Genomic DNA, 27,000 nt, shown 5'->3' with positions numbered 1-27,000 from the left:
AGTTTGGGATTTTGACCCAGGAACAGCGAAAGAATAATGAAAGACTGGCAATTAGTACTGTCCCTCTTGTGAATCGTTGACGCTGCCACAACAGTATAGCAGTGGTGGAGGAGTGAAAGTTTGAGGTGGTGAAAGCGATGGTGTGTCATCTGCTTTGTCCTGGGTAGCATCAAAAGCTGCTGACAAAGCTGTCACCTTGACAGGGAGTATTCCATTCGGGTATATTTCAAGGGATTGCAAGGTGAGTCACTCACCATAGAATGTCCAGCTTCTGATCTGTTCTTGTAGCTACTGCATTTCTGTGGCAGTTCCAGTTCCATTTCTGGTCAATAGTAACCTCCAGGATGTTGATATGGAGAATTCAGTCAAAAGGAGATGGTTGGGTTGTCTTTTGTTGATGGTCATTGCCTGTCACTTTTGTGGCATAGATATTACTTGCCACTTGTCAGCCCAAACCTGGACATTGTCGAGATTTGTTGCATTTGAACATGGATTGCTTCAGTATCTGAGGAGTTGTGAATGGTGCTGGACATTGTGCAATCATTGGGGAACATCCCCACTTCTGACCTTATGATGGAGGGAAGGTCATTGATGAAGCAGCTGAATATGGTTGGACCCAGGACATTACCCTGAGGAACTCCTGCAGAGATGTCCTGGAGCTGAGATGATTGACCTCCAACAACCCCCAACCATCTTCCTGTGTGCCAGGTATATAGCGCAAGTGGAGAGATTTCCCCCAAACTTCCAACAGCTCCAGTTTTGCTAGGGCTCCTTGCAGCCTTCATGTCAAGGCAGTTATTTTCATCTCACTTCTGGAATTCAACTGTTTTATTCTGATTTGGAACAAGATTGTAATGAATTCAGGAGCTGAATGATCCTTGCGGAACCAAACTGTGTCGGTGAATTTGAGTTTTTTTCATGGAATGTGAAAAATGCTGGGCCAGCATTTATTGCCAATTCCTAGTTGCCCTCAAGGTGGTGGTCAACTAGCTGCTTTCTAGCAGTTGCAGTTCTTGGGTGTAGATAGACTAATTTAACTTTCTGGCCATCCTCCAGGATGCTGATCACGGGGTGGGGCGGAATTCAGTGAAGGTAGTGCTGTCGTTGGAGAAGCATCTGTGAAGAGACAATAAACTGCAGATGCTGGAATCCAAGGTAGACAGACAGGAGGCTGGAAGAACACAGCAAGCCAGGCAGCATCTGGAGGAAAGGAGAAGTCAACATTTTGGGTATTACCCTTCTTCAGGACTGAAGCATCTGTGAAGATGACAACCATCCTGAGCATCTCTGACACGTCCAGTTGGAGGCAAACACAAACAGTGGAACCAAACACACCGTCCGCACACCGCACCCCGCACCCCACCAGGGGCCTCTTCAGGCACGCCCTGCGACAGGGAGCCAGCATTAGACTGTCTTAATCATTTTAATCATGCTGGGACCCACGCTTCAGAGTGGAATAAAGTCGTCATCAGTCTTGAGAGTGTGTCTAAGAAGTAGTGCTTTGTTGGAGGTGGCTTTTGATGGCTGTTGAGAAACACAGTAAAAGCTCCCTCATTCTTTAAAACAGAAAGTAACACTCCTCTGCATTGTCCTTGGAGTATTTGATGGGAACAGCAGGGAGTTAGATGTACAGTAAAGCTTCCTCTGCTCTCTCTAAAATGAAAATAGAACTCTCTCTACTCTTTTAAACCAAACTTAAATTTCCATTGACGCTGTTCCTGTCAAACACAGTCAGGATAAGTACAACATGGGGTTAGATACAGAGTAAAGTTCCATTGATCTGAGGAATCCTCTGAAGTTACTATTTGACCGGGTAACGCCCGAGTTAATAAATGTTTCCAAGTGGCTTCATGACCTTATTCTTTGGTTGTAATCATACCCTGGTTGTACTGTGATGCATATACGTCATCGATTAATCAGTTATCAGTTTCCCAATGATAGTAAACTGACGGTGACTATCTGTGCTTTCATTTTCACTGGTCTCATCATTTGCATTCCACAGCTGTTTTTTAATGGTTATGTTACTAAGCTAGTAATTTAGTGGCCGGGGTTAGTCATCTAAAGAGATGAAATCTGACCTCACCATGCATTTCGTGAGCTGGACTTTAATTAAAATAAAAAGACAGTGCTGGAGAAACTCACTACTTTTTTTCGGAAGAGTTGTATCAGACTCTATTAACTCTGTACCCCTCTCCACAGATGCTGTCAGACCTGCTGAGTTTCTCCAACACTTTTCTGTTTTTATTTCAGAATTCCAGCATCTGCAGTACTTTATTTTTCTTTGAAGTTTAATTAAATCTGGAATAAAAATCTGGTGCCAGAAATCATCACCGTGCAACTACCAAGTTGTTATAGAAAGCAGCCTGATTCATTAATATCCTTAAGCAAACTAATGTTTGTGTAACTCAAGACAGCAATGAGATTGACTTTAATAATGCTCTTGGAATGGCCCAGACAATAGTTCCCTGTCACCTTTCTTAAAGGCAGTTATGCAATAAATGTTGACCTTGCCACAACGTCAATGTATGTATCTGGTGAGTGTCACAGTTCACTATGGTCATGAGGGAAATCATATTCTGTTATTCCCAGAGTCGCTTCAAAAGCTAAGAATTTTACGAAAGTACAGAGTTCCCTAATTTACCTGACCTCAATCATGATATCACTGAAATTGCCCATTTCTATCTCCATTAAATTGATCAACTTCATCTTGTTTCAGAACACTGCCACTGAGACACTCATGTCATCATTAACTGTAAACATTGTTTCATTAGTTCTGTTCCAATGCATTTACTGGCTGGTCTCTCACGCTTTACCTTTGGTAAACTAGAGGGTGTCCAGAACTTTGTCTGTTTCATAACTCAGTCTTCCTGTCACCCCTATGCATGCTGACCTAGTGTCTTGTTCAAGCAGTGTCTTGATTTTAAAATGCTTATTCTTGCTTTCAAATCTCTCCATGCCTCTCCACATCTGTTATCTTAAATCCCCTGAAATATTTGTTGTACTCTAATTCTGTTCATTCCTAATTTTAATTGCTCCAATGTTGTTGTGTCTTGAACTCTAGAATTCATTCCCTGCATCCTGCTTGTCTTGCTACTTTGCTCCCCACCACCCCCTAACAAGTCCCTCTTTCTAAACTCTCTGATCAAGCTTTTGATCATCTGTCCTCATATCTCCAAACATGGCTCAGTATTCCACTTATTTCTGTAATGCTTCTGTGAAGCCTCATGGCATCATTTATTACTTTAAAGGCTGTTTCTAAGTATAGGTTGTTGAGAGATCCGTTTACAATCTGTCCTTTCAAATTCTGCAGTGATACAGAATTACAGGATGTTGAATAAATGTTTTAAATCACCCATTTTGATTAGATACCAATTATTTGTGTCTAGCTTCAAACAGCTAAAACTTTCAAAAGGAATATTGAGCTAACGGAAACTTTACACTTGTATATAATTGTTTTTCCTGTTCTGCATTTTTTGAAGTAGAAGTTGTGCAGCTTGATCTTTCATAGAACTGCGAATACTTAACTTTTGGTTAATGGTATGTTAACTTGAAAGAAATCGGCAGCAATTTCACAGGCTTGAGATCTTCAAATGTGTGGTACCAAGTACAACTGCTGTTAGTTGCTAGGAGTCACGGATGTAATTTGAAACTATGATGTTGATCACATTGAGCAGCACTAAAACTACAGTTATAAATCTTTAACCTCGTCTCTGTTTTTCTTTAGACGTCTTGGAGTTGAACTTGGCAAAGCTGTGGTTTACCAGGAGCCGAACCGGGGTAAGGGGCTGTGTTCCCTCCTGTACACGGTGAAGTGAGGATATCTGTGTACTGCTGTAGTGTTCAGTAAATATACATGACATCTGGAGATGTAGCCTTTATATTATATAGCTTCCTTGTTTCTCCTCTGCAGTCCCCACACCTCACTCCTGTGAGAAATGGTCATTCATAGAATTCCTACAGTGTGGAAACAGGCGCTTCGGCCCAGCAAGTCTACACCTACCCTCAGAGGATCCCACCCAGACCCATACCCCAAACCTACCTAATCTAAACATCCCTGAACAGTACGGGTAATTTAGCACGGCCAATCCACCTAACCTGCACATCTTTGGACTGTGGGAGGAAACCGGAGCACCCGGAGGAAACCCACACAGACACTGGGAGAATGTGTAAACTCCACACAGACAGTCGCCTGAGGGTGGAATTGAACCCAGGTCCCTGACGCTGTGAGGCAGCAGTGCTAACCACTGTGCCACCCCAAATTCTTTGAAAATAGTTTCCTCATTTTGTGACATAGTCTGCAGGGGCCATTTTAAGTAGGATTTTCCTACTGAAATTGTGGCCTACCTATGATGTACGAGATCTGAGGGGGCAGATAGAATTCATAGTGAATTAAAATGGTTAAAAAAAAAAGCATGGGAATACAAAGTTTAAAAGTCCAGAATGAGAATAAACATGTCTATAAAGTATTCAAGTTATAGTCCTTTTCCAACAAGTGCCTGTGCCCGACGAGCTTCAAACCATGAGGTCATGCTGCCTCCACACGTCGGCCTTTGTCCGTGCCTCGCTCTGCCCCCACTCCCTGGGCCCGGCCTGTGCCTCGCCCCCTGCTCCCTGCACCTCATCTCCTTGCGTTTCACCTCCATTATCCAGGTATGATAGGGTAGTTTAAAAAGTTGGGGTGGGTGGGTGGTGTGGTTGTGGTTGCAGGGGGTTTGCGGAAGAAAAACTCCTGCAAAGAGGGGAAAAAGGACAAGAAATCGGCGAGCAGAGGAACTCCAGCTAGAGCGACTTACTCTGCCCCCATCTTGCAACTAGCAACAAATGCTGCCCAGCCAGTGATGCCCATATCCCATGAGTGAATGAAAAAAATATCAGCACAGAGGGAGAACAAAACTGAAATACCGAAGATAATGGAAATGTGAAATAAAAAAAACTGCTGAAATACAATTCTGGTGTCACTGATGGAAGGAGAGCCCTGGACTTGAAATATTAAACAGGCAAAGGCCATTCAACCCAATGTGCCTGTGTAGGCTCTTTTGAAAGAACTCTCCAGAAGGGTGCTTGTTCCAAATTATAAATCTCATCTTCAAAAAGAAACGACTTCTCCTGTCACCTTTGGTTTTTATTTTGAGCATGTTCCCTTCGAGAAGCAATCCCCTGTTGGTTCACAGACCAAACATTTTATGATTTTAAAATATGCATTGAGCCTACACATAGGAAAGCACAGACAGTAACAAAGAGCAAACCAAAATGTCACAAACTCAATTTGAGGCAACAAAGATAATGATACATCTTCTTCAAATTCTGCATATAACTGAAATCCCTCTCCTCTGGATGTTTCTCATAAATCTCCTTTGCACTGATGTGAAGTTCCAAATTGAAAATTATTGAGGTTTTAAGTGGGGTTTTCTAAAGTTTTCCTGTAGCCTCCTTGCTTTGTACCTGAAGCTTCTATGAATAAAGCTCACGACCTCTCATACATTTTCACAACCCTCCTTCGAAGATTTCTCTATGTATACCATCAGATCTTTCTTTCTACATTCCCTGAAATGTTAACCATTGGAGGCAGTGGAATGAGTTGTGCTATTAGTGCTCGGACATAGTGTACGAAGTGTGAGGATGGAGAGAAAGCTGCAATTGAGTTATATCGATGTATTTTGTATATAGACTGACACAGTATTAAACTTCAGTTACAGGTGAACCAAAGTTTCTTATTTCTCTGTATGTTGCATTACCTTCAGAAACCCGTGTGGAGATAAAAGAATCGGTTCGTGGGCAGGATATTTTCATCATACAGACCATCTCCAGGTTAGTGTTGGCTGCCTGAGTGATCAGCATTGTTCTGTGTGATGGAGGCTGTCCCTGGAGGGGGACTGGATGAGCAGCCAGTAGACAATGCAATCCTCCTGTTGTATTTCAAAATGTGACCGATTTGTAGCGGGTGGTTGGATACACATTAGTGCCTGGGCTACATGTTAACATGAGGAAAACAGGAGCCCCATATCACTTGCAGCTCTGTATGTTATAGAAACAAGCAGGCTTTGGCAACTCAACATTTCCTCATTCTGTATTCCACAGGAATTACTTGTTCTGTCTGCTTCCTCGTTTTGTAAATTACTCAGGACACTTGAGTGCACTTGGTTTAGTAGGGTCAGTAATGGTCTAAGTTTCTCCAGAGGGCACCTCTGAGAGTAGTGACTGGAGTGAGGAAGTGATGGAGGAATAGCTTAGTGTCATTATCAAATGGGGCATAGAGTACAAGAGCAAAGAAGTGCTGTTGAACTTATACAAGACATTTGTTAGACCTCAGCTGGAGTACTGTGTACCGCTGTGGGCACCACGTTATGGGAAAGAAGTGAACGTATTAGAAAGAGTGCAGATTCACAATAGTGGCTCAAGGGATGAGAAACTTCAGTTATGAGGACAGATTGAAGAAGTTGGGACTGTTCTCTTTGGAGAGAGAAATGATGAGCGGAGATCTAGTAGACGTTTTCAAAATCATGAATGAGCTGAGCAGAGTCAATACAGAGAAGCTGTTCCTGCTCACAAAAGAATTTTTAAAAAATGAGGGGGCATGGATTTGAAGTGATAGAATTATAAAAAATAGGAGCAGGAGTAGGCCATTTGGCTGTTAGAGCCTGCTTCACCATTCAATATGATCATGGCTGATCATTAAGCTCAGTATCCAAACCCCAACCTCCAAACCTCTCCATGAGCACCTCACCACCCCCTGCCCCGCCAAACCTGGCCCCCAATGTCACTAGCTCTCTTTAGCCAAAATAGCTACATCTACCACCTCCTTAAACACTTTCTGTGGGAGTGAATTCCACAGGCTCACCACTCTCTAAGTGGAAAAAATTGCTCCTAATCTCAGTCCTAAAAGATTTGCATCTTATCCTTTTAAACTATGACCCCTGGTTGTGGACTCCCCACCATCAGCAATATTCTTCCTGTATCTAATCCTGTTAGAAACCTATAAAATTCTAAGATCACCCCTTATCCAGTGAATACAATCCTAATGACTCATTCTGGATACTGAGAGGCCTGGATAGAGTGAATGTGGAGAAGATGTTTTCACTTGTAGGAGAGACTAGAACCTGAGGGCACAGCCTCCGAGGAAGGGGACAACCCTTTAGAACTGAGATCAGGAGGGATTTCTTCAGCCAAAGGGTGGGGAATCTGTGGAATTCGTCGCAGAGTTCAAGTCATTGCGAGTAGTTAAGACATAAGTTCTTGATTAGTAAGGGGGATCAAGGGTAATGGGGAGAAGGCAGGAGAATGGGGTTGAAAAATGTATCAGCCAAGATCAAAATGTCTAATTCTGCTCCTGTATGTTCTTGTTTGATGGTCAAAACTTACCTCATACATCAGTCTGATAGACATTTTACTACACTCCCTGTACAGGCAACATATCCATCCTTCCTCAGATAAGGAGACCAAAACTGCGCACAGTACTCCTGGTGTGGCCTTACTGATGCTCTGTATAATTGCAGTAAGACATCCTTGTTTCTGTACATGAATCTTATTACTGCCTTCTACTATCGGCTGCATGAGGGACCCAAGTTTTGTTAAAAATTCCCCTTTCTTAATTTACAGCCATTCAGATAATTACCTCTTCATATTTTTGCTCCCAAGGTGGATAACCTTGCATTTATCTACATTATACTGCATCTGCCTTGCATTTGCCCACTCGCTCAACCTGGCCAAATCTCACTCATTTCTGCATCCTGATCACGTATTACCTTCCTACCCAGCTTTGAGTCATCTGCATCTTCACATATTACATTTAATTCCCTTGCCTTAATCATCAATATATTCTTGTGAACAGCAGGGGTCCTAGTATTGATCCCTGCAGTACCCACTAGTTACTGCTTGCCACTCAGAAAATGATCCACTTATTCCTACTGTTTCTTGTTTGCCAGCCAGTGCTCTATCCATCTCGATACACTCCCAATCCCACGCATCTCAGTTTTACATGCTAGTCTGTTCTGTGGTTTGTCAAGCCTTCTGAAAGTCCAAACTGATGTGTTAATGAAGCAAAGGTGATTTGAGAAAAAACGTTTTAACACAATGAGTAGTTAAGGTTAGAATGCATTGTGTGGAAATGGTGATAGAGGTAGGTTCGATTGAGGCATCCACGAGGGCATTGTATGATTATTTGGATGGTACAGGTTTAGAGGGATGTAGGGAAAAGCAGAAGATTGGCATTAGGTAATAGAACTGGTGTGGGCATGATGGGCCAGATGGCCGCCACCGGTGATAAATTTGCCATTTCTGCAATGTTGAGATGAGGCACTTCCCCTTTACTTGTGTCTCTCTGTAATGTACACTGCACCACACATGTCTGGGATGTGTTTCTTCTCTTGGCCCAATAAATTATTTTAATAGTGGAAACCTAAAACAAGATCTGGTCACTGATAAACGTGAGCAGTGTCGTGGAATAAAACGCAAACTCGCAAGTCAGGAACAGTGGCAACGTTGAGGACTGAATAGACATAGAAGCTCCTAATATATTCATTTTAAAAAGGGATGCAAATACATAGCTCATGCTTTCCTTATCTTTCCCTGCTCAGACTACAAATCTTTGCGTCTCCCAATCACTGGAGAATTGGTAAACGTGAACTGTTTACGAATCTACCAGTTAGAGGCTGCTGTTATCTGCTTGTATGTTGAACCAATTTTATAATCAGTTTAATGCTGAAAGGAACAAGAGAGTTTTTGGGCAGCTTCAAAGGAGCTTACTCAGCATGACACTTTTCACATGGTGGCAGAGACTCTCGAGCTGAAGGCAGCTTAAAATCCTGCAGCGAGATTGAGAGTTTCTGTAGGGGATGGACTAAACAGCTTCCCTCCATTCAGAATCCAGCAAAGGAAGACTGGAATATAAAAACTGACAATAAAAATTTCTTTAAATATAAAGGAAAGAAGCAACGGGTCGAAAGTGCACATAGGCCCCTTCAAAAATGAATCTGAAGGGATGGTTTTGAGGAACAAGGAAATGGTAGTGGAGTTAAACAGATATTTTGCATCTTTACAGCGGAAGATGCTTTGAACATTCCATTTAGTACTAAAGGATATGGGGGGAGGAATGAAGTACTAAAGGATACGGGTGGGGTGGGGTGGGGGGAAGGAATGATGTACTAAAGGATACGGGGCGGGGGGGTGCAGGGGGAAGGAATGAAGTACTAAAGGATACGGGCGGGTGAGGAATGAAGTACTAAAGAATAAAGTACTATCACCATCACTACAGAAGTCATATCAGACAAACTAATGGGGCTTCAGGCAGATAAGTCCCCTGGCCCTGATGGCTTGTATTCTAGGATCCTAAATGAAGTAGCTGCAGAGATACTGGATGCATTGGATATAATTTTCCAGAAATTCCTGGACTCTAGATAAGTACCAAAGATTGGAAAACTGCTAACGTGACGGACGTTAAAAGGGACGGACACAAAAAGCACATGATGAAGTCTGATTAGTCTAACATCTGTCGTTGGAGAATTATTAGAATCAATTATTAAGGAAGTAATAGCAGAACATTTGGAAAATTGTAATCTCATCAAGCAGAGTCGACATGGCTTAGTTAAAGGCAAATGATATCTGACTTGTACAAGTAAAAGTAGGGCCTTGGGTAGTGTTGTAGAACAGAGAAACCTAGGGGTCAGGTAAAAAATTCTTTGAAGTTTGCATCACACATAGACAGGATGGTTAAGAACGCAAATAGCACACTTGCCTTCATTACCCAGTCCTTTGAGTATAAGCGTTGGGACGTTATATTGAGGTTGTGAAGCATGTTAGTGAGGCTTCTTCTGGAGTTGCTGGAGAGGGTTCAGAAGAGTTTTCCCAGGATGTTGCTGGGAATGGTGGATTTAAGTTATGAGGAGAGGCTGGATAGGCTGGGACTTTTTTTCTACAGAGCATAAAAGGTTGAGAGGTCACTTTTTAAGAGGTTTATAAAGTCATGAGGGGTATTGATAAGGTGCATGGCAGGTCTCTCTTCCCCAGGGTGGGGGAGTTCAGGATTAGGGGACATATTTTTAAGGTGAAAGAAGAAAGATGTTAAAAAAGGCCTGCGGGGCAATTTTTGTTTTTAACACTGGGTGGTTCGTGTGTGGAATGAACTTCGAGGGAATGGTGGATGCGGGTACAGTTACACTGTTTAAAAGGCACTTAAATAGGTACATGAATAAGAAGTGCTTGGAGGGGTATGGGCCACGTGCAGGCAGGTGGGACCAGTTCTGAGGAGTGGTCACTGGACCTGAAATGTTAGCTCTGATTTCTCTCCACAGATGCTGCCAAACCTGCTGAGCCTTTCCAGCAATTTCTGTTTTTCTTTGGGATTAGTTTAGTTCAGGATTATGATTGGCATGGATTAGTTGTACTGAAGGGTCTCTTTCTGTGCTGTATGACTCTTAATTTACTGAGTATTCCAAGGAAGTCTCAACCAGAGTGGATACGGGGAACCAGTAGATGTGTTGTATTTGGACTTCCAGAAGGCATTCACCAAGGTATCCCTCAACAGATTAAGTTACAAGATGAGAGTCCATGGTGTTGGAGGTAGCGCATTGGCATGGATAGAGAATTGGCCAATGGACAGGAAACAATGAGTGGGGAAAAGGAGTTCTTTTTCAGTTTGGCACCCTGTGACCACTGGGGTCCCATGGGGTTCAGTGCTGGGACCACAACTGTTTACAAAATATACAAATGACTTGGAGAAGGAAGTCAATGTACTGTAGCCAAATTTGCAGATGACATAAAAACAGGTCGAAAGTCAGCTTTTAAGTGGATAGAAACAGTTTACAGACAGTTATTGATAGATTAAATGGTCAAAAAGTTGACACTGAAGTGTAATGTGGGGAAAATGTGAAGATCTTCATTTTGGAAGGAAGAAAAGAACAGTAAACGGAAGAAAGCTGCAGAAAGCTGTTACACAAAGGCACTTGGGGGGACTGGTGCACACAACACAGAAAGCTAGCACATGCGCAGCAGGCAATCAGGAAGGTTAATGAGTTGTTGGCCCTTATTTCAAGGGGTTGGGGTATAAGAGTAGGGAAGTCTTACTCCAACTGTACAAGGTGATGGTGAGACCACTTCTGGAGTACTGTGAGCAGTTTTGGTCCCGTTATTTAAGGAAAGATATTATCTCATTGGAGGCAGTTCAGACAAGGTTCACCAGGATGATCCCTAGTATGGAGGGATTGTCTTATGACAAAGGCTAAACAGGTTGACTGTATTTGAAGTTTAGAAGAATGAGCGGTGATCTCATTGAGGCATATAGGATCCTCAAAAGGCTTGACAGGGTGAATGCTGAGAGGATGTTTCCCTTCAGGGGAGAGTGTAGGACCAGAGGGCATAGTCTCAGAATAAAGGGGCACCAATTTAAGACTGAGGTAAGGATCTGTTTCTTCTCTGAGTGTTAAGTCTTTGGAATTCCTTGCTGCAGAGAGCTGTAGGGGCAGAGTGCTTTTGTATATTTAAGTCTCTGAAATGATTCTCCAACTGACCAAGAATCTGAGGGTTACAAGCAAGTGGAAGGAAAGTGGACATGAGGAATGTTAGATCCATTTGGTCGAGCAGGCTCGAGGGGCTGAATAACCTTCTGTTCCTACTACTTATGGTCTTATCTGTGCGTATATTTACCTTTTGGAAATGGTTAAATGTGATTATAACATTGGCTGGGTTGTTAGCTGAGTGAACTTAGTATGATTGCTGAAAGACGGTGAGCAGGCTAACGGGCCATTCTTTTGCAGAGATGTTAATACAGCTGTAATGGAACTACTGATCATGGCCTATGCCTGCAAAACGTCATGTGCTCGGAACATCATTGGTGTTATTCCGTACTTCCCCTACAGCAAGCAATGCAAGATGAGGAAAAGGGGCTCGATTGTGTGCAAACTGCTTGCGTGCATGCTTGCTAAAGCAGGTGAGCAATATAGGGGAGGGGCAGAATTTGTGTGGCTCTTGGTATGTTACTTCTTATGGCTAACTTTGTTGTTTACTCAGCAAAGTTATAAATTCATTAAAGTGATGATAACAATAGAGGTGGGACTGATAGTGACTGCTGCAAATAGTTGCCAATCCCTTTCTCATCTTCCATTAAATGTGGTTGTGTTTATCTCCTCATTGAGCACAAGGCAAAACCAATGCCAGGTGAAAGGGCCTGCCTGATAACCCCAAGCCTTGGACTATGTTGAAGCGGGTTCAGTTTTCCTGAATTTTTTACAGGAAGTGCTGGAGAACCTCCATAGGTATGACAGCACTTATAGTGTGAAAAACAGAGTTAATGTTTTGAGTCGAGTGATTCTTTGTCAGAACTGAAAAAGAAGAGTCACTGAACTCGACATTAATTCTGCTGAATTTGTCGAAGTTGTTTTTGTTTCAGACTTCCAGCATTCACAATTGTTTTATTTAATTTCAGTGTTTAAGGCTGTTAATTTGTTTGTTGGCAGCTTTAGACAGAGTCAGCATGGATTTAGGAAAGGGAAATCATGCTTGGCAACACTACGGACATTTTTTGAGGATTAACTAACAGTTGATAAGGCAGAGCCAGTGGATATGGTTAATTTGGATTTCAGAGGGCTTTCAGCAGTCTCACATTAGAGATTAATGTGTTAAATTAAAGCACATGGGAGATGGAGAGAGATCTGGCTGGCAGACCAAAAAAAATTAGCGAAATAAAGGGGCTTTTTCCAAATGGCAGGCACCGATTAATGCTCTGTCCTCAGCTAATCACAGTTATATATTACTGATTTCAATGTTGGATCTAAATGTAATAACTCCAAATTTGCAGATGACGCAAAGCTGAGTAAGGGGGGGTGCGGTGAGCTGTGAGGAGGATACAGAGATGCTTCGGTATGATTTGGACAAGCTGAGTGAGTGCGCAAATGCATGACAGATGCAGTATAATGTGGATAAATGTGAGGCTATCCACTTTGGGAGTAAACACAGCAAAACAGTTTATTACTTGGCTTTAAATTACAAAAGGGGAATGAGCAATGAGACTTGGGTGTCCTCGTGCACCAGTTACTGAAAGTCAGTGTGTAGGTGCAGCAGGCGGTGAAGAAGGTAAATGGGATGTTGGCCTTCATAGCGAGAAGTTTCGTGTACAGGAGCAATTATACAGGGCCTTGGTGAGACCACACCTGGAATATTGTGTACAGTTTTGATCTCCTTATCTGAGGAAGAATGTTCTTGCTAGAGAGAGTGCAGCAAAGGTTTACCAGACTGATCCCTCAGAAGGCAGGGCTGACGTGTGAGGAGAGGTTACATCAGTTAGGATTATGTTCACTGGAGTTTAGAAGAATGAAAAGGGATTTCATTGAAACCTGTAAAATTGTAACGGGTCTAGACAGGGTAGATGCAGGAAGGATGTTTCCAATGAGTGAAGAGTCCAGAACCAGGGGTCACAGTATAAGGGTATGGGGTAGGCCATTTAGGACTGAGATGAGGAGAAATCTTCACCCAAAGAGTGGTGAACCTCTGAAGTTTGCTGCTACAGTAAGTAGTCAAGACCAAAACATTGTATGATTTCAAGAAGGAGTTGGATGTAAATCTTGGGCTGAAGGGATCAAAGGTTACGGGGGGAAAAAGCAGGAACAGGGGACTGATTTGGATGATCGTATTGAACGTGGAGCAGGCTCTAAGGGCCAAATAGCCTACTCATTCTATTTTCTGTGTCTCTCTTTCTGGCCTTGGTTTGAAATTAGCTTTGAGCTTTTGATGAAACATGTGCTGTGTCCTCAGGTTTGACCCACATCATCACAATGGACTTGCATCAGAAGGAGATCCAGGGCTTCTTCAATATTCCTGTTGATAATCTTCGAGCATCACCATTTCTGCTGCAGTACATCCAGGACGAGGTGAGGATGTGAAACCGTGCCAGCTGGTGGGAATCAGTGGGCTTCTTGGGGGAGGTTCTCTAGATTCATAGCTGCTAATGAGCTGTTTCAGTCTTGATTAAACATGAAATAATTTGGTATTTGCAATGTCACCATTTTCCTAATTGTGTCTTCATCTTTACTAGGAAAATTCAGACCCTAATCCAAGTGTCCCACTGTCTACCATTGCTTTGATACAATAATTCATTCTATTTTATTTTTAAAATGTCAGAAATCACACAACACCAGGTTATGGTCCAACAGGTTTATTTGGAATCCTGCAAGCTTTCAGAGCACAGCCCCTTCATCAGGTGATGTGAGAGAGCAGGGCACACAGTCACAGAATTTATAGGCAAAGAGATCAAGGGCAGATAGATCAAAAGATCATACAACTGGTGTGAGTGAATGTCAGATGATAAGTCTCTGTAGGTGACCAAGAGCATTAGACGGTGTGTAAAGTGTTTGTGAAGTAAAAGTCAGTGCTGCACTGTCAGTGACAATCAGGCAGAGCAATAGGAATATTCAAAAGGTGACATCTCAGGTCAGACACTGAATTGTAGGTGTGAGGCTTTGTTCGGAATCTGTCTCAGAGTTTTAACCTGGAATCAGGCTGGTTTTATTACAAAAGCTGGAATTTATAAGATGCCACACGCACTGTGACTACAAATTGTGTATTATTTGAACAGATTAGAATGTATCTGCAAATAAACAAACATCTTGGATGAAATGATTCACCCCATGTGGGGGGTGGTGTGTGTGTGTGTGAGAGAGAGAGAGAGAGAGACTGTAATAAGTAATTCAAAACTGTACAAACTAAGCTAGAAAGATCATAACAATTTATCAAGGTGATGCTGTCAAAATGGGACAGTGAGGAAGATTTTACAGATACAGAAGAGTGTGGTGGGGGTCACATTGGAACACGAACCCAAGATCATGGTTGAGGCCACCTTCATGGGTATTTTTAAAAGATTCAGCATTATCTTTCAACCACTTTGCGGAAACATAGAAACATAACTTTCTTTCAAACTTACATTTTAGATAATTTATGATTAATATGTGCTCTCTGTTGATACCCCAACCAGAAAAAATAGATTTTTCCCTATTTCAGACTACAAAACAGTGACTTTCTTAAAACCTATGCTAAATTTCCCATTTGCTTTCTTTGCTCAAATGCACAATTATCTTGTTTCATAACTTTAATTCACCAGGAGGTGATCAGACTGTGAATTAATTTTCTTGGAATGTCTCTTTCAAAGTGAGGCGTCCAGAACACTGGCAAACCACTGCCTTGTACAGATTGATCATGATTTAACTACTACTGTATTCTGGCCTCTGTCAAAACTAAGCTGTACACTTGATCATGGAATATAAATCAGCCTACCTTGTATGGTGGTCCCTGCTTTTGGTGCCAAAAATTATGTCTAGGTGTGTTCTCAAAGTCTAAATTGACCACTGCCCTTTTCCTCCAGGGAAAAAAAAATTACCATTTGAAGAGAGATCTCGTGGACTGTAATGTGGGGAAAATGTGAAGCTGTTTATTTTGGGAGGGAGAGCAAAGAACACATTATTATTTAAATGGAGAAAAACTGCAGAAATCTGCAACACAAAGGGACTTGTGTACAAAGCACTGAAAGCTAGCAGGCAAGCAGGAAGGGTAATGGAATCAGAGATAGTAGGAACTGCAGATGCTGGTGAATCCGAGGCAACAAGGTGCAGGGCTGGATGAACACAGCAGGCCAAACAGCATCATAGGAGCAGAGAGGCTGACGTTTCGGGCCTAGACCCTTCATCAGAAAAGGGGGAGGGGAAGGGGGTTCTGAAATGAATAGGGAGAGAGTGGGAGGCGGATAGAAGATGGATAGAGGAGAGGATAGGTGGAGAGGAAACAAATAGGTCGAAGAGGCGGGGATGGGGCCAGTAAAGGTGAGTGTAGGTGGGGAGTTAGGGTTATGGAATGTTGGCACTTATTTCAATGGGATTGGAGTATTAGAGTAAGGAAGACTTACTACAGCTCTACGAGGTGCTGGCGACACCACATCTGGAATACCATGAGCAGTTTTGATTCTTTTGTTTAAGAAAATATAACATTTCATCAGAGCCTGTTCAGAGAAGGTTCACCAGGATGATCCCTGGTATGGAGCGATTAGCCTTTCCTCATAAGCCAAACAAGTTGAGGCTCTACTCACTGAAGTTTAGAAGCATGAGAGGTCATTTCATTGAAACACCCGTAGTTCGTAAGGGGCTTGACTGAATAAATGCTGAGAGGAAGTTTCCCCTCATGGGAGAGTTTAGAACCAGAGATCACAGTCTCAGAATAAAGGGTTGCTAATTTAAGATTGCAATGAGGAATTTCTTGCCACAGAGAGCTGTGTGGCAAAGTCCTTGTCTATATTTAAGGTTGAGATTCTTGATCAGTAAAGGAATCGAGGATCATGGAGAAGAGGCAAGAAAGTCAACGTGAGAAATGTTGGATCAGCATGAGTCTATTAAATGGCAGAGCAGGCTCAAGGGGCTGAATGGCCTCCTCCTGCTCCTACCTCTTATGGATTTTACAAAGCTGGTTTCTAGCTAAAATCATACCATCTGCTAACTTGTCGAATGATTGCTGTGTTGGTGGACCTCAGTTTTAGTAAAAATGCATATCAAACTGGAAGATGATGGAATCGGCTCTGAAGAAGATACCAAATGCAACGAGGCCGAACCACCCATGAATTTTGATGTGCTCTTCGCCTGGCTGTTGGAGTAGAAAGGTTCAAAATATTCTGATGGAAACCATGGTACGAGAGGGTAAGATTGACAGTGGTACTGGGCTGCATGGCCAAACGAACACAATTAAACCCCATGCCAATTCTCAAATATAAAATACAAAACTGGCTGAGTGATAGGAAGCAATGTAACAACAATGATATTTTCATGCTGAGTGAAGTTTTGTATTTCCCCAGGTGACAGTATTGGAACCCTTGCTTTTCCTGATGTACATCAAGATCCAGATCATTAATATATAAGGGACAATTTCAAAGTTTGCAGGTGACATGAAACTTGAAAGAATTGTAAGCTATGAGGAGAACAGTTGAGGTAGGTTGGCTCACCGAGCTGGTTTGTTGTTCCGCAGATGTTTCGTTACCATGCTTGGTAACATCCTCAGTGCAGCCTCCAATGAAGCGTTGGTGTGTTTTCCCGCCTGGTTTTTAAACCCTGGAGTCTGTTGAGATGGATTGCCTCACTTCCAGTTTTCCTACATAGTGGAATGTATATGGGGTCGAGTTCAATGTGTTTATTAATAGCATGCATCATGGAGTGCCAGGCTTCTAGGAATTCTCGTGCCTGTCTCTGCCTAGCTTGTCCCAGTCGAAATGGTGATTCTCCTTGTCCATGTGGATTGAGATGAAGGAGTACTGGTCATGTCTTTTTGTAGCCAGTTAGTGTTCATGTACTCTTGTTGTTAGTTTCCTTCCTGTTTGTCCAATGTAGTGCTTCCCACAGTCTCTGCAGGGAATCTTGTAGATGACATTGGTCCTGTCCATGGCGGGGAGTGGGTCTTTAGCTCGGGTGAGCACTTGTCATAGGGTTGATGTGGGCTTGTGTGCCACTCTGATGCCCAGCGGTTGTAGGAGTCTTGTGATGAGTTCCGATTGTGTTCCTGAAGTAGGGTAGTGTGATGAGTGTGTCATATTGAACGTATTGAACTCGACCCCATATACATTCCACTATGAAGGAAAACCGGAAGTGAGGCAATCCAGCTCAATGGACCCCAGAGCTTAAAAACCAGGCGGGAGAATACACTGACGCTTCATCGGAGGCTGCACTGAGGATGTTACCAAGCACGGTAACGAAACATCTGCGATACAACAAACCAGCTTAGCGAGCCAACCAACCTCAACACCCACAACCCGAGCTACAGATCTACTCCAAAACCTTAGGACAACAGTGTGGAATTCCAAAATTTGTTGGAGGGGGTGGATAGACAGCAGATAAGGTTCAGTACAGAGAGAAGTGTGAGGTGATGCACTTTGGTAGGAAGAATATTGAACAGCAGTATAAAAGCTGGTGCAATTCGAAAGGGGCTGCATGAACGGAAGGACCTGGGTATATGTGCCCAGATCACTGAAGGTGGCGAGAGCAGTAAGTGTACAGTACACATCGGAGAAGGTTACCTCAAAATACAATAGGACCTTGATCACTTGGACTGAGTAGTGTCAGAAGGAGTTTAATCTCGATAAATACGAGGTGCTACATTTTCATAGGGCAAATCAAGGCAGGACTTATACTCTTAATGGTAAGGTCCTGGATAGTGTTGCCAAACAAAGAGACCTTGGAGTGCAAGTTCATAGGACAGTGAAGATGATGTTTGGTACACTTGCCTTTATTGGTCAGTACATTCAGTATCGGAATTGGGAGGGTTATGTTGTGGCTGTACAGGACATTGGTTAGGCCACTTTTGGAATAGTGTTCAATTCTTCTGGTCTCCCTGCTATGGGAAAGATTTTGTTAAGCTTGAAAGGGTTCAGAAAAGATTTACAAGGTTGGTGCCAGGGTTTGAGCTATAGGAACAGGCTGAATAAACTGGGGCTATTTTCCCTGGAGTGTCAGAGGCTGAGGGGTGACCTTTATAGGGGTTTATAAAATCATGACGGGCATGGATAGGGTGAATAGCCAGGTCTTTACCCCAGGGTGGGGGAGTCCAAAACTAGAGAGTATAGGTTTAAGATGAGAGGGGAAAGATTTAAAAGGGACCTAAGGAGCAACTTTTTCATGCAGAGGGTGGTGTGTGTATAGAATGAGTTGCCAGAAGAAGTGGTGGAGGCTGGTACAATTACAACATTTAAAAGGCATCTGGATGGGGTATATGAATAGGAAGGGTTTAGAGGGATATGGGCCAAATGCTGGCAAATGGGACTAGATTAATTTAGGATATCTGGTTGGCATGGACAAGTTGGACCAAAGACTCTGCATCTGTGTTATATATCTCTATGACAATGACTCTATAATAAGGGCAGAGAGCGCAAGGGCAAGGATGTGATGTTGGACCCTGTGCAAGGCACCTGTCAGACCTCTGGAGTTTTGTGAACAGTTCTAGGCAACACATCAGAGGAAAGATTTGAATGTATTGGAGAGTGTGCAGGAGCGGTTTAGAGGAATGCTTCCAGGGATGAAAAACTTAAGCTACGAGAGATTGCAGGAGTTTGGACAGTCCTTCTTGGAGAAGGGAAATCTAAGAGGAGATATGATAGACAATTTTAAAATCATGTGGGCTGGGCAGCGTAAATGGGGAGAAACTGATGCTACTTGTAAAAGAAATAAGAGGGCCTAGTTGTTGTGCAACCTGCGACAGAATCAAGGATGAAGTGGAAAAAAAGACTTTCTCTCACAATTAGTCAGAGATCTACAGCACAGAAAAAGTCCATTTGGCCCATCACACCTGCGCTGGTCAAAAGCAACCACCTAACAGTTCTAATCCTAGTTGGGTCTGGAATGAGCTGCCTTGAAATGTGGTGGAGGCATGATCAACTGAGGCATTCAAGAGGGACATTGGAAGGTTTTTCAGATGGCAATGGTGTGCAGGGATTTCGGGGGGAAGGAGGAGATTGGCACTAGGTAATGACGCCTGTTTAATGAGTGATACACCATAATACTTATGTGATTTGGTGATAAAACCAGGTGAAACATTCACTGTTGGATTGTTTTGTGCTTGGCCGTACATATCGATTAGGAGCAAGAGGAGGCCAATCAGCAAATAGAACCTGCTTTGCCATTCATTAATATCGTGGCTGATCTGTTAATGTTCCAAAATCCACATTCCCATCTATCTCCAATAGCGAGACCATACATGGAGGACTCTGTACAGTGAAGAGAAAAACTGTTAACATTTGAGCTCCGTAGCTTTTCTTCAGAATTCAAATGAAGGTGCAATGGAGTCTATGTTAACTATGTCTTTCCCTCTACAAATGCTGTCACACTTGCTGAGTTTCTCCAGCACGTTTGGTTTTGTGTTTCAGATCTCTGGCATCCACAGTTCTTTGTTTTATTAAATTAGTGTATTGTGTTGGCCACCTAATTGAAGGAAGGATATAAATCAGGTGGGAACTGTTCAGCGAAGATCTACCAGACTGGTGCCTGCAATGGATGGGTTGGCCTTGTAAGGAAAGGTTGGATAGGTTAAGTTTGGATCCGCTGGAATTTAGAATAGTAAGAGACAACTTGATTGATTTTATTTATTGTCACTTGTACCGAAAACAAACAAAGCTTTTCACTGTATTATGAGCGTTACAGGCAGATCATAGTACACAAACGATGTACAGATCAAAAAGACTTGGAGCATACAGTTTACGTTGCACAGGGCATGCGCTAGGCGAGATTAACGTTATAAGATCGGCATTATTTGAGGCTAGAGTCCATTCGTCAGTCTGATAACAGCCAGAAAGAAGCTGTTCCTGAACCTGCTTCTGCATGTCTTCAGGCTTCTGTATCTTCTGCCTGACAAAACAGGTTGTGGGAGGCCGTTACTGGGTGGGATGGGTCTTTAATGTTGGCAGCCTTCTTGTGGCAGCGAGCCATGTAAATGGAGTCCAAGGTTGACTTCCGTGATGGTCTGGGCTGTGCACACCACCTTCTGTAGTTTCTTATGGGTCTGAGCAGAGCAGTTGTCGTACCAGGCTGTTATGCACCCGGGCAGTATGCATTCAATGGTGCATCTTTAGGAGTCGGTGAGGGACCTTATGGACATGCCAAATTTCCTGAGCCACATGGTGACAAAACATCTGAACAAAAACAAGCCAGCTCGACGAGCAAGTCAATAATCTCACTCACAATCTGAACTACAGATCTCTGCCAAAACTTTAGATTCAACGTAATCTTATGATATAAAGCAAAGTCAATTTGAGGGATTGAATGGCGTAGCCCTGCAACAGGTTCATATGTTCCATTTAAATATTTGTTTCTTTGAAAAACAAACGTGCGCATAAAGTGTTTTTCTTGGTCTTTGCTTCTGAAAACAGAAGACTTAAAAATGAGGGTGAATGAAATGGTCAGTTGAGACAGCAATGTATAATTTGGAACAAATGCAAGTATATCCTGTTCTTGCTCATTGTTTGATTATAATTAATGTTTCTTGTGTAAAATTGGACTATTGCAAGAATATAAAATTTTCTAGTTTTCTCTGGGTTAATGAAGAATCTTTAGAGCACTGAAGGAGGCCACTCAACCCATTCAGTCCAGCATCTCCTGTCCTTTATGTGTTTTTTTTTAAATTCCCCCTTTAACCATCTTTCCCAAAAGACACTTATTTACTTTGACCTAACCAGTGATATCTACAAGTTTAGTGACCTTGCTGTTTAACTATATTTCTGGGGTAAAATAAGACTCCTACTGCTATTTCTGGTGGCAGGATTTGGGCTTTTATGCGCTAATGTTTTACCTAGAAATATTTTGAGAGATCCAGTATTTTAAGTCTGAGCCTGATCTCTCCAATCTGTCACAGCTTTTGATACTGGTTGGAAACAGTCTTTAAAACTGGCCCAGATAGATGATGAAGCAAGTTCAATAATTCTCACAAACTCCAGAATTTTTAAAGTTTGTTTGTTTCTTTCACAGATCCACGATTACAGAAATGCAATTATTGTTGCCAAGTCACCAGCAGCTGCCAAGAGGTAAAAATGGTTTATTCTGAAGAAGGGTCTAGGCCCAAAACGTCAGCCTTCCTGCTCCTCTGATGCTATGTTCATCCAGCTCTACACCTTGTAATCTCTTATTTTGTCGTATGCTGGTTTAGATTGTAAAATCACAGAATACTCCCCGTTCTCCTAAGGGTATCTTCCCTATTTCTGGAAGTGTCTTAATTTGCAGCTCTCCTGGGATTTTTGATCTTTGATCAAGCTTTTGATCATCTCCTGCTGTCTCCTTATGTAGCTCAGAGTCAAAGTTTGTTGATAACACTCCTGTAAGATACCTTAGAACATTTCGCACCTTGACATTCCCAGGAGGTCTAACCCATGTCAGTAGGCAGAATCAAATGTCACTTGTTGTGGAATAATCTGTGCTTAACTGTTACAAGCTGCTAGCTAATGCAACACAAATTAATGCATAAAAATTGATTTTCTGCAATAATAACTTGCAGAATGTTGGTGAGAGAATGAGATAGGGATGCCATGGAACATCTGGGATAGTTGGTCATCACCTAGTATTTTGGTGCTGAGACTGTCATTTGACACTTAGCAACCAATGATGTGATCTAACCAAAACTTTACAAGTTTGATTTACTGTTGATTCTTGTTTTTTATTGCTTAAGAAATCAATTGCTGTTCTGTCCCTTTGGGATTATTACTTTCCAAGGTGTACATGGTCTCATTATTGTTGCCAAAATGTATGTGAATTTCCAATGACTAAACAGGTCACTTGACAAGATTTTATATTTTAAATCTTTGACTATAATGAACAAACTCAGCAACATGCTCCAAACATGAGAATATAAATAGTCTGCAAACTAAACTACAGAAAAGAGGCTGCCCATTTAACTTCTAGCATGATTGAAGATCTCCTGCTATAGTTATACTTTATTAATAACTATCCCTTGTAGACATCTTTAGCCTTAATCCTGATGGCTTACTTTCTATTTTCTTCACCAACTAGGCAACTTTTTAATCTCAGAACTGGTTTTCACTGAGGATTACACAAGAAATTCATCTCCTTAGCCCAAGTTCAGTGAATCTTCAAGTTGCTTTTAAATACTCCTGAACTCAGTCTCTTCAAATTTGGCCCCAACTCCCTGCCCACATTCTTTCTGGTGAAGAATAGAGGTCAGTATTTTCTCTGGCAGGAACAAGATGAGCTTTCTGTCTCTTCCTCTGTGTCTTAAATGACTGCAGACTGATTTGTGTCTGAGTTTCAGGGATATCTTAAGATCCCTTAGGCTAATGCCATAGACTTTTCCTTTCTCAAAACTCGTCTCTGTGGAAATGTGAATCACATGAATCCTTTATCCAGGTAGAACTGTTGATTTGCTGCCATTTTCTTAATACCAAACTTCATTCTGCCTTGAAATTGCAGACCATTTAAGGTAAATAATTTATGAATCTGATATTACTAATACCTCTGTCTGAACAGAAAGTGATGGAGAAATCCAGCATTTTTATTTTAAGATTTCCAGCATCCTCAGTGTTTTGTTTTTGGGACTAACCATTTACCCAGTCAGCACAGCTGCTTTCACCGTTGTCCGTGGCTGTGAATAACTTGCACCTTCTCAGTAGGATTTTTGACTTTTGTCCCCATAACATCAAGCTACATGTGCTTGTTGTCAGGTTGGATGCAGAGGAGGTCACGAGCCCCCTTCATTCCTTCATTTTTTTTTGCCTTACATTTAAAGAGACCGTTTCAAAACGGAATAATCTTGCACATTTTATAGCAATAATAAATGTATTGGTGATTATAGATTATAATTAAAATTGGCATCTTGGCAATTATCCAGCCATTCTACAAGTTTATTAGTGGTTTCCTGTATTTTGTTGAAGACCCATGCACGCACACAAACACCCCATTTGTGGTTGCTGTAAGATTTGAAATTGGAGTTCCGATTCATGAGTTCCAATTGTTAGGGTGAAGTAAGTAGTGAAGAGCCATAGCCCCCACACTGTATCATGTGGGACACCGTGCTTCTCCACATTTACTCCTCTGAGTGACTATCCATGAACCTTTCTCTTTTCTGTCTTACCAAATAGTCTCCGCTCTATTACATGTCCTTGATTCCATATAGTTCCATTTTGACCAGTTGGTCTTGATGGCTCAGATTCTGAAATGGCCATTTCCAGCAGATATTGAGTAAACGGATTTGTAGCAGAACTCGTGAAGGGTCGAATCATTCTGATAGGAACTGACTTGGTGCACCTTGGCAGCCTGATTATTGTGTTCCTCAATTATGTTTAAAGGATTCGATTGCATTTTGTGGGATGGTGCCAGGATTCGAGATAATAGAGTGGCTGCATCTTGGATGCTACTGGTTTTTCACACAGCCCTCAGCCATTGGCTTTGTGAGCTGTTGGTGAGTAGTCAGGAGATTGGTTATAAAATATACCAACCTAGTTGTAACATCATTGCTTAATCAACTCTCAACTTAAGCCCCTGCACCAGTTCAGAGTGGCTTCCATTATCAAAGTCAGAAGGGATGCGCCTCAAGCCATATACATCTTGCAAAAGAGAAGTGTGCTTATTATTTGACATGCTGCTGTCTGACACCCTTGTCTTTCAGAGCACAATCTTATGCAGAGCGATTACGATTGGGACTGGCAGTAATACATGGAGAAGCTCAGTATGCAGAATACGATATGGTGGACGGTCGTCACTCACCTCCAGCTGTGAAGAACACGACAATACATTCTGGCTTGGAGTTACCATGTAAGAAATATACTGGATGTAATTTGTCAGGGTTGTTGCTGTTTCAAATTCTGATACAACTTCAAACATGCTGAGTACAAAGACTGAATCTAACCCCTTGGCAGTTGTATTGACGCTGTGGGTGATATTGGGAACTGTGCATATTGATAGCCTGTGCTTGCATTCAGAATCATTTGATTTTCTTCATTGACGTTGGTGATATTGCTTGGAAACTTGGCACAGAAAATTAAATTTCCAATCTGTGCATAATCTTTCATAACAGGCAGGGATGCATTGTCTAACCATTGTTGCTGTTTTATTGCTCTTACTAAAATTAATTCCAGAAAGTTTGTTTCTACGATCTCTCAGCTGTTGTCAAATATGGTTCAATACACAGCTTCTTTCCGCTTGTTCCAACCATTTGCCCCCCAAAAGGATTTTGCTTCTTCTCTTTCCTGAATGTCCTACCTCTCATGCTCTTTGTATTATATGTTTGTGCAAGAGAGCCAGCACAGGCTCACACCCTTAACACTCTCTGCACTCTCTCTCAACCACTCACTCACTCAGCAACAAACACACAGCACTGCCTTGTATATGTTTGCAGCTTCCATTTATCTTCCTGTGCTAGGTTTCTAAATGGCTTGAATCTAAGGCAGAATCCAGTTGTCATGCTGTAATTGCTGTCCTGCCTCCTCCCCCTTAACCTTAAAAATCCAAAGAACAGTGAACTAGAGTCTTCCTGGACTCTAGAGAGACTCATGTATTTGGTGACTCCAATAATTTATGATGCCCTGAAGCTGATTTGTTGGTTGTTTGTGACATTTATTGCTGACTTCACATTCACCAAAACCATCGTTTACATTCCAGGAAATTAACGGAAAATTTGGTCTCCATCAACAGACACATGTGAACCTGCCGGGTTGTCGGTTGAAATTACAAAGTGTTATTGGGAGTGGAATTTAATAGCACTCTCATCATCTGGCATATGGCAGGTTTCTGTCTATTTGAGACCATTGCTTTTAGTGCATCAGGTTATGTTGTACTGTAACTTTTTCTGTTTTGTTTTATTAATTTATGTTCTGCCTTTGTGCATTTGTGCTTTTAGCTATACATAGGCTGCAAGTTCCGTTTCCTGGCATTGAGCTTCCAAGTACGAGAGTATAATTCTTCCGTTTTACTTTTTGGCGAGGCCTGAATCTGAGATACACAGGGCTGTTTGTGATTTCCAGCTTATTAACTGCATGTGTGAATGGGCAAGCGACTTGTGAAGAGGCCTTAAGTGTCAGACTGGACAACAAGTGAAGCAGAATTTATGCACTTTTTCTAAATGTATGGAAGGACCATAGCGTTGAGTGTCCTGCTATTCAAATAAGGAATTTTCTTTTCTTTTAAAATCAAAAACACACTACCCTTACAGCAGTATCGACATACAGAAGTTTTTGTAAGTGCAACTACAGAATATTTGAAAATTGAGAATGTTGGGAACGTGCAATAGTTCTGAGCATAAGTGGGGAGTGCAGGTGGGGCAGAGTGATGGAATAAACATTTCTGTTTTGGGGCATTAGTGTCAAACTGGTAACAAACTAATCTGAAAGGAACTAGGTGTGAGGCTTGCGTTTTGCAAGTGGATGAAGAACATCTTGTCCCTTAAGGCCCTGCATCTTTGTTTTGTATAGCCATTCAGCTCTTGCTCGTTGCTGCAGTGATTGTAGCCAGCTTTACAATCCCAGGTTTAAGTTGCTTGCATATTCTTTAGACTTTGGACAAACTACCTTTTCAAGAAGTATTGATTGTTCCCATGTGGATGGGGTCAAAGTTTTTTGGAAAATTTTTAAAACTTGTTGGAATTTGTATCCTTTACAGAAATGTAAAGGTCGAAAACCCTGGCCATAGTAACAGCTTAACCAGAGCATTGCATTCATTTTGTTATTGCAGTTTAGCGTTCAGTGCCTGGCAGTAAATCTGCTTGACCTATGGCAGTGCATTTGAAACTGCAGTGTGGGGACTCTAATACTTGAATTTTCATATACAAGGGACACTGTGAGGTTGTCAGATTTTGTCTCAGTTATTTGATTCGCTGGAATGATGTTCCTGGTGATGAATGTTCTGAAGCTAGTCTACCAATAACAGATATCTTTCCTTTGGGCAGCTCAGGTCTATTGACAGGCCAGATGGGGAAGTGGTGGTGGGATGGGGATGTTAGATGTGTGCCAGTGGCCTTGAAATAGGAGCATTTAAAACCTCTGAAGTAATGGATGAGTGTTTGCTCTGCTCTGTGGTCTTTTACACACATTTTGTTCTGCTTTCCTGCTATTGTGATTAGCCATCTATTGCATGTTTCAAATACTGTGCAGGACTGGACCATTCTACTTCCACAGCTGTGAAACTTCACCTGTAGTACCTGAGAAGGAAAATTTATGAAGGACACAGGGATTCAGCTTTGGAAAAGGATGGGGAGTAGTTCAGGCACCCATGCCTGTCGAACTTTTTCCCATGCTGCACAGTTTCAAAACTCATTATTACAAACCTGATGTGAGCTTTGATCTGCCAGTTGTGTGTGGGTTTGTAGCAATGAGGCTTGACCATTGCATATGCCACACCCAGCAAACACTGGAGCAGTCCCTGAGAGTGATTTGCTGAGTGTTGTCTGTTCGGCTTTTGTTAGGCGGTGAGAGCTTTTGGGAAATTGGATTTGGTTTCTTTGAATTTGTGCTGGATAAACAATGAATGAGGTGGCTGGGGAGTAATCAGGGACAACCCAAAC

The 27,000-nt window shown here is 42.1% G+C and overlaps 1 protein-coding gene across 1 annotated transcript; it reads left to right on the top strand.

Annotated features, from left to right (window-relative positions):
- The first annotated feature begins 3,700 nt into the window (after positions 1-3,700).
- Positions 3,701-25,400, top strand: LOC109923150 (phosphoribosyl pyrophosphate synthase-associated protein 1). The gene is made up of 7 exons (XM_048611068.1): positions 3,701-3,777; positions 5,742-5,808; positions 11,748-11,920; positions 13,741-13,856; positions 21,465-21,520; positions 24,112-24,257; positions 25,342-25,400. Exons 3-7 carry the CDS (start codon positions 11,767-11,769, stop codon positions 25,398-25,400), a joined length of 531 nt encoding a protein of 176 aa, XP_048467025.1. The 5' UTR covers positions 3,701-3,777; positions 5,742-5,808; positions 11,748-11,766.
- Positions 25,401-27,000: the final 1,600 nt, after the last annotated feature.

This window comes from Rhincodon typus, chromosome 23 (assembly GCF_021869965.1).
Source record: "Rhincodon typus isolate 14 chromosome 23, sRhiTyp1.1, whole genome shotgun sequence".
Taxonomy (NCBI): domain Eukaryota; kingdom Metazoa; phylum Chordata; class Chondrichthyes; order Orectolobiformes; family Rhincodontidae; genus Rhincodon; species Rhincodon typus.
This window is presented reverse-complemented; position numbering and strand designations above follow the sequence as displayed.

Coding starts and splice junctions, on each gene's coding strand:
- LOC109923150 (XM_048611068.1), top strand. CDS start 11,767: ATGGAACTACTGATCATGGCCTATGCCTGCAAAACGTCATGTGCTCGG. Junction 11,921..13,740: donor GTGCATGCTTGCTAAAGCAG/GTGAGCAATATA, acceptor CTGTGTCCTCAG/GTTTGACCCACATCATCACA. Junction 24,258..25,341: donor TTCTGGCTTGGAGTTACCAT/GTAAGAAATATA, acceptor TTGTGCTTTTAG/CTATACATAGGCTGCAAGTT.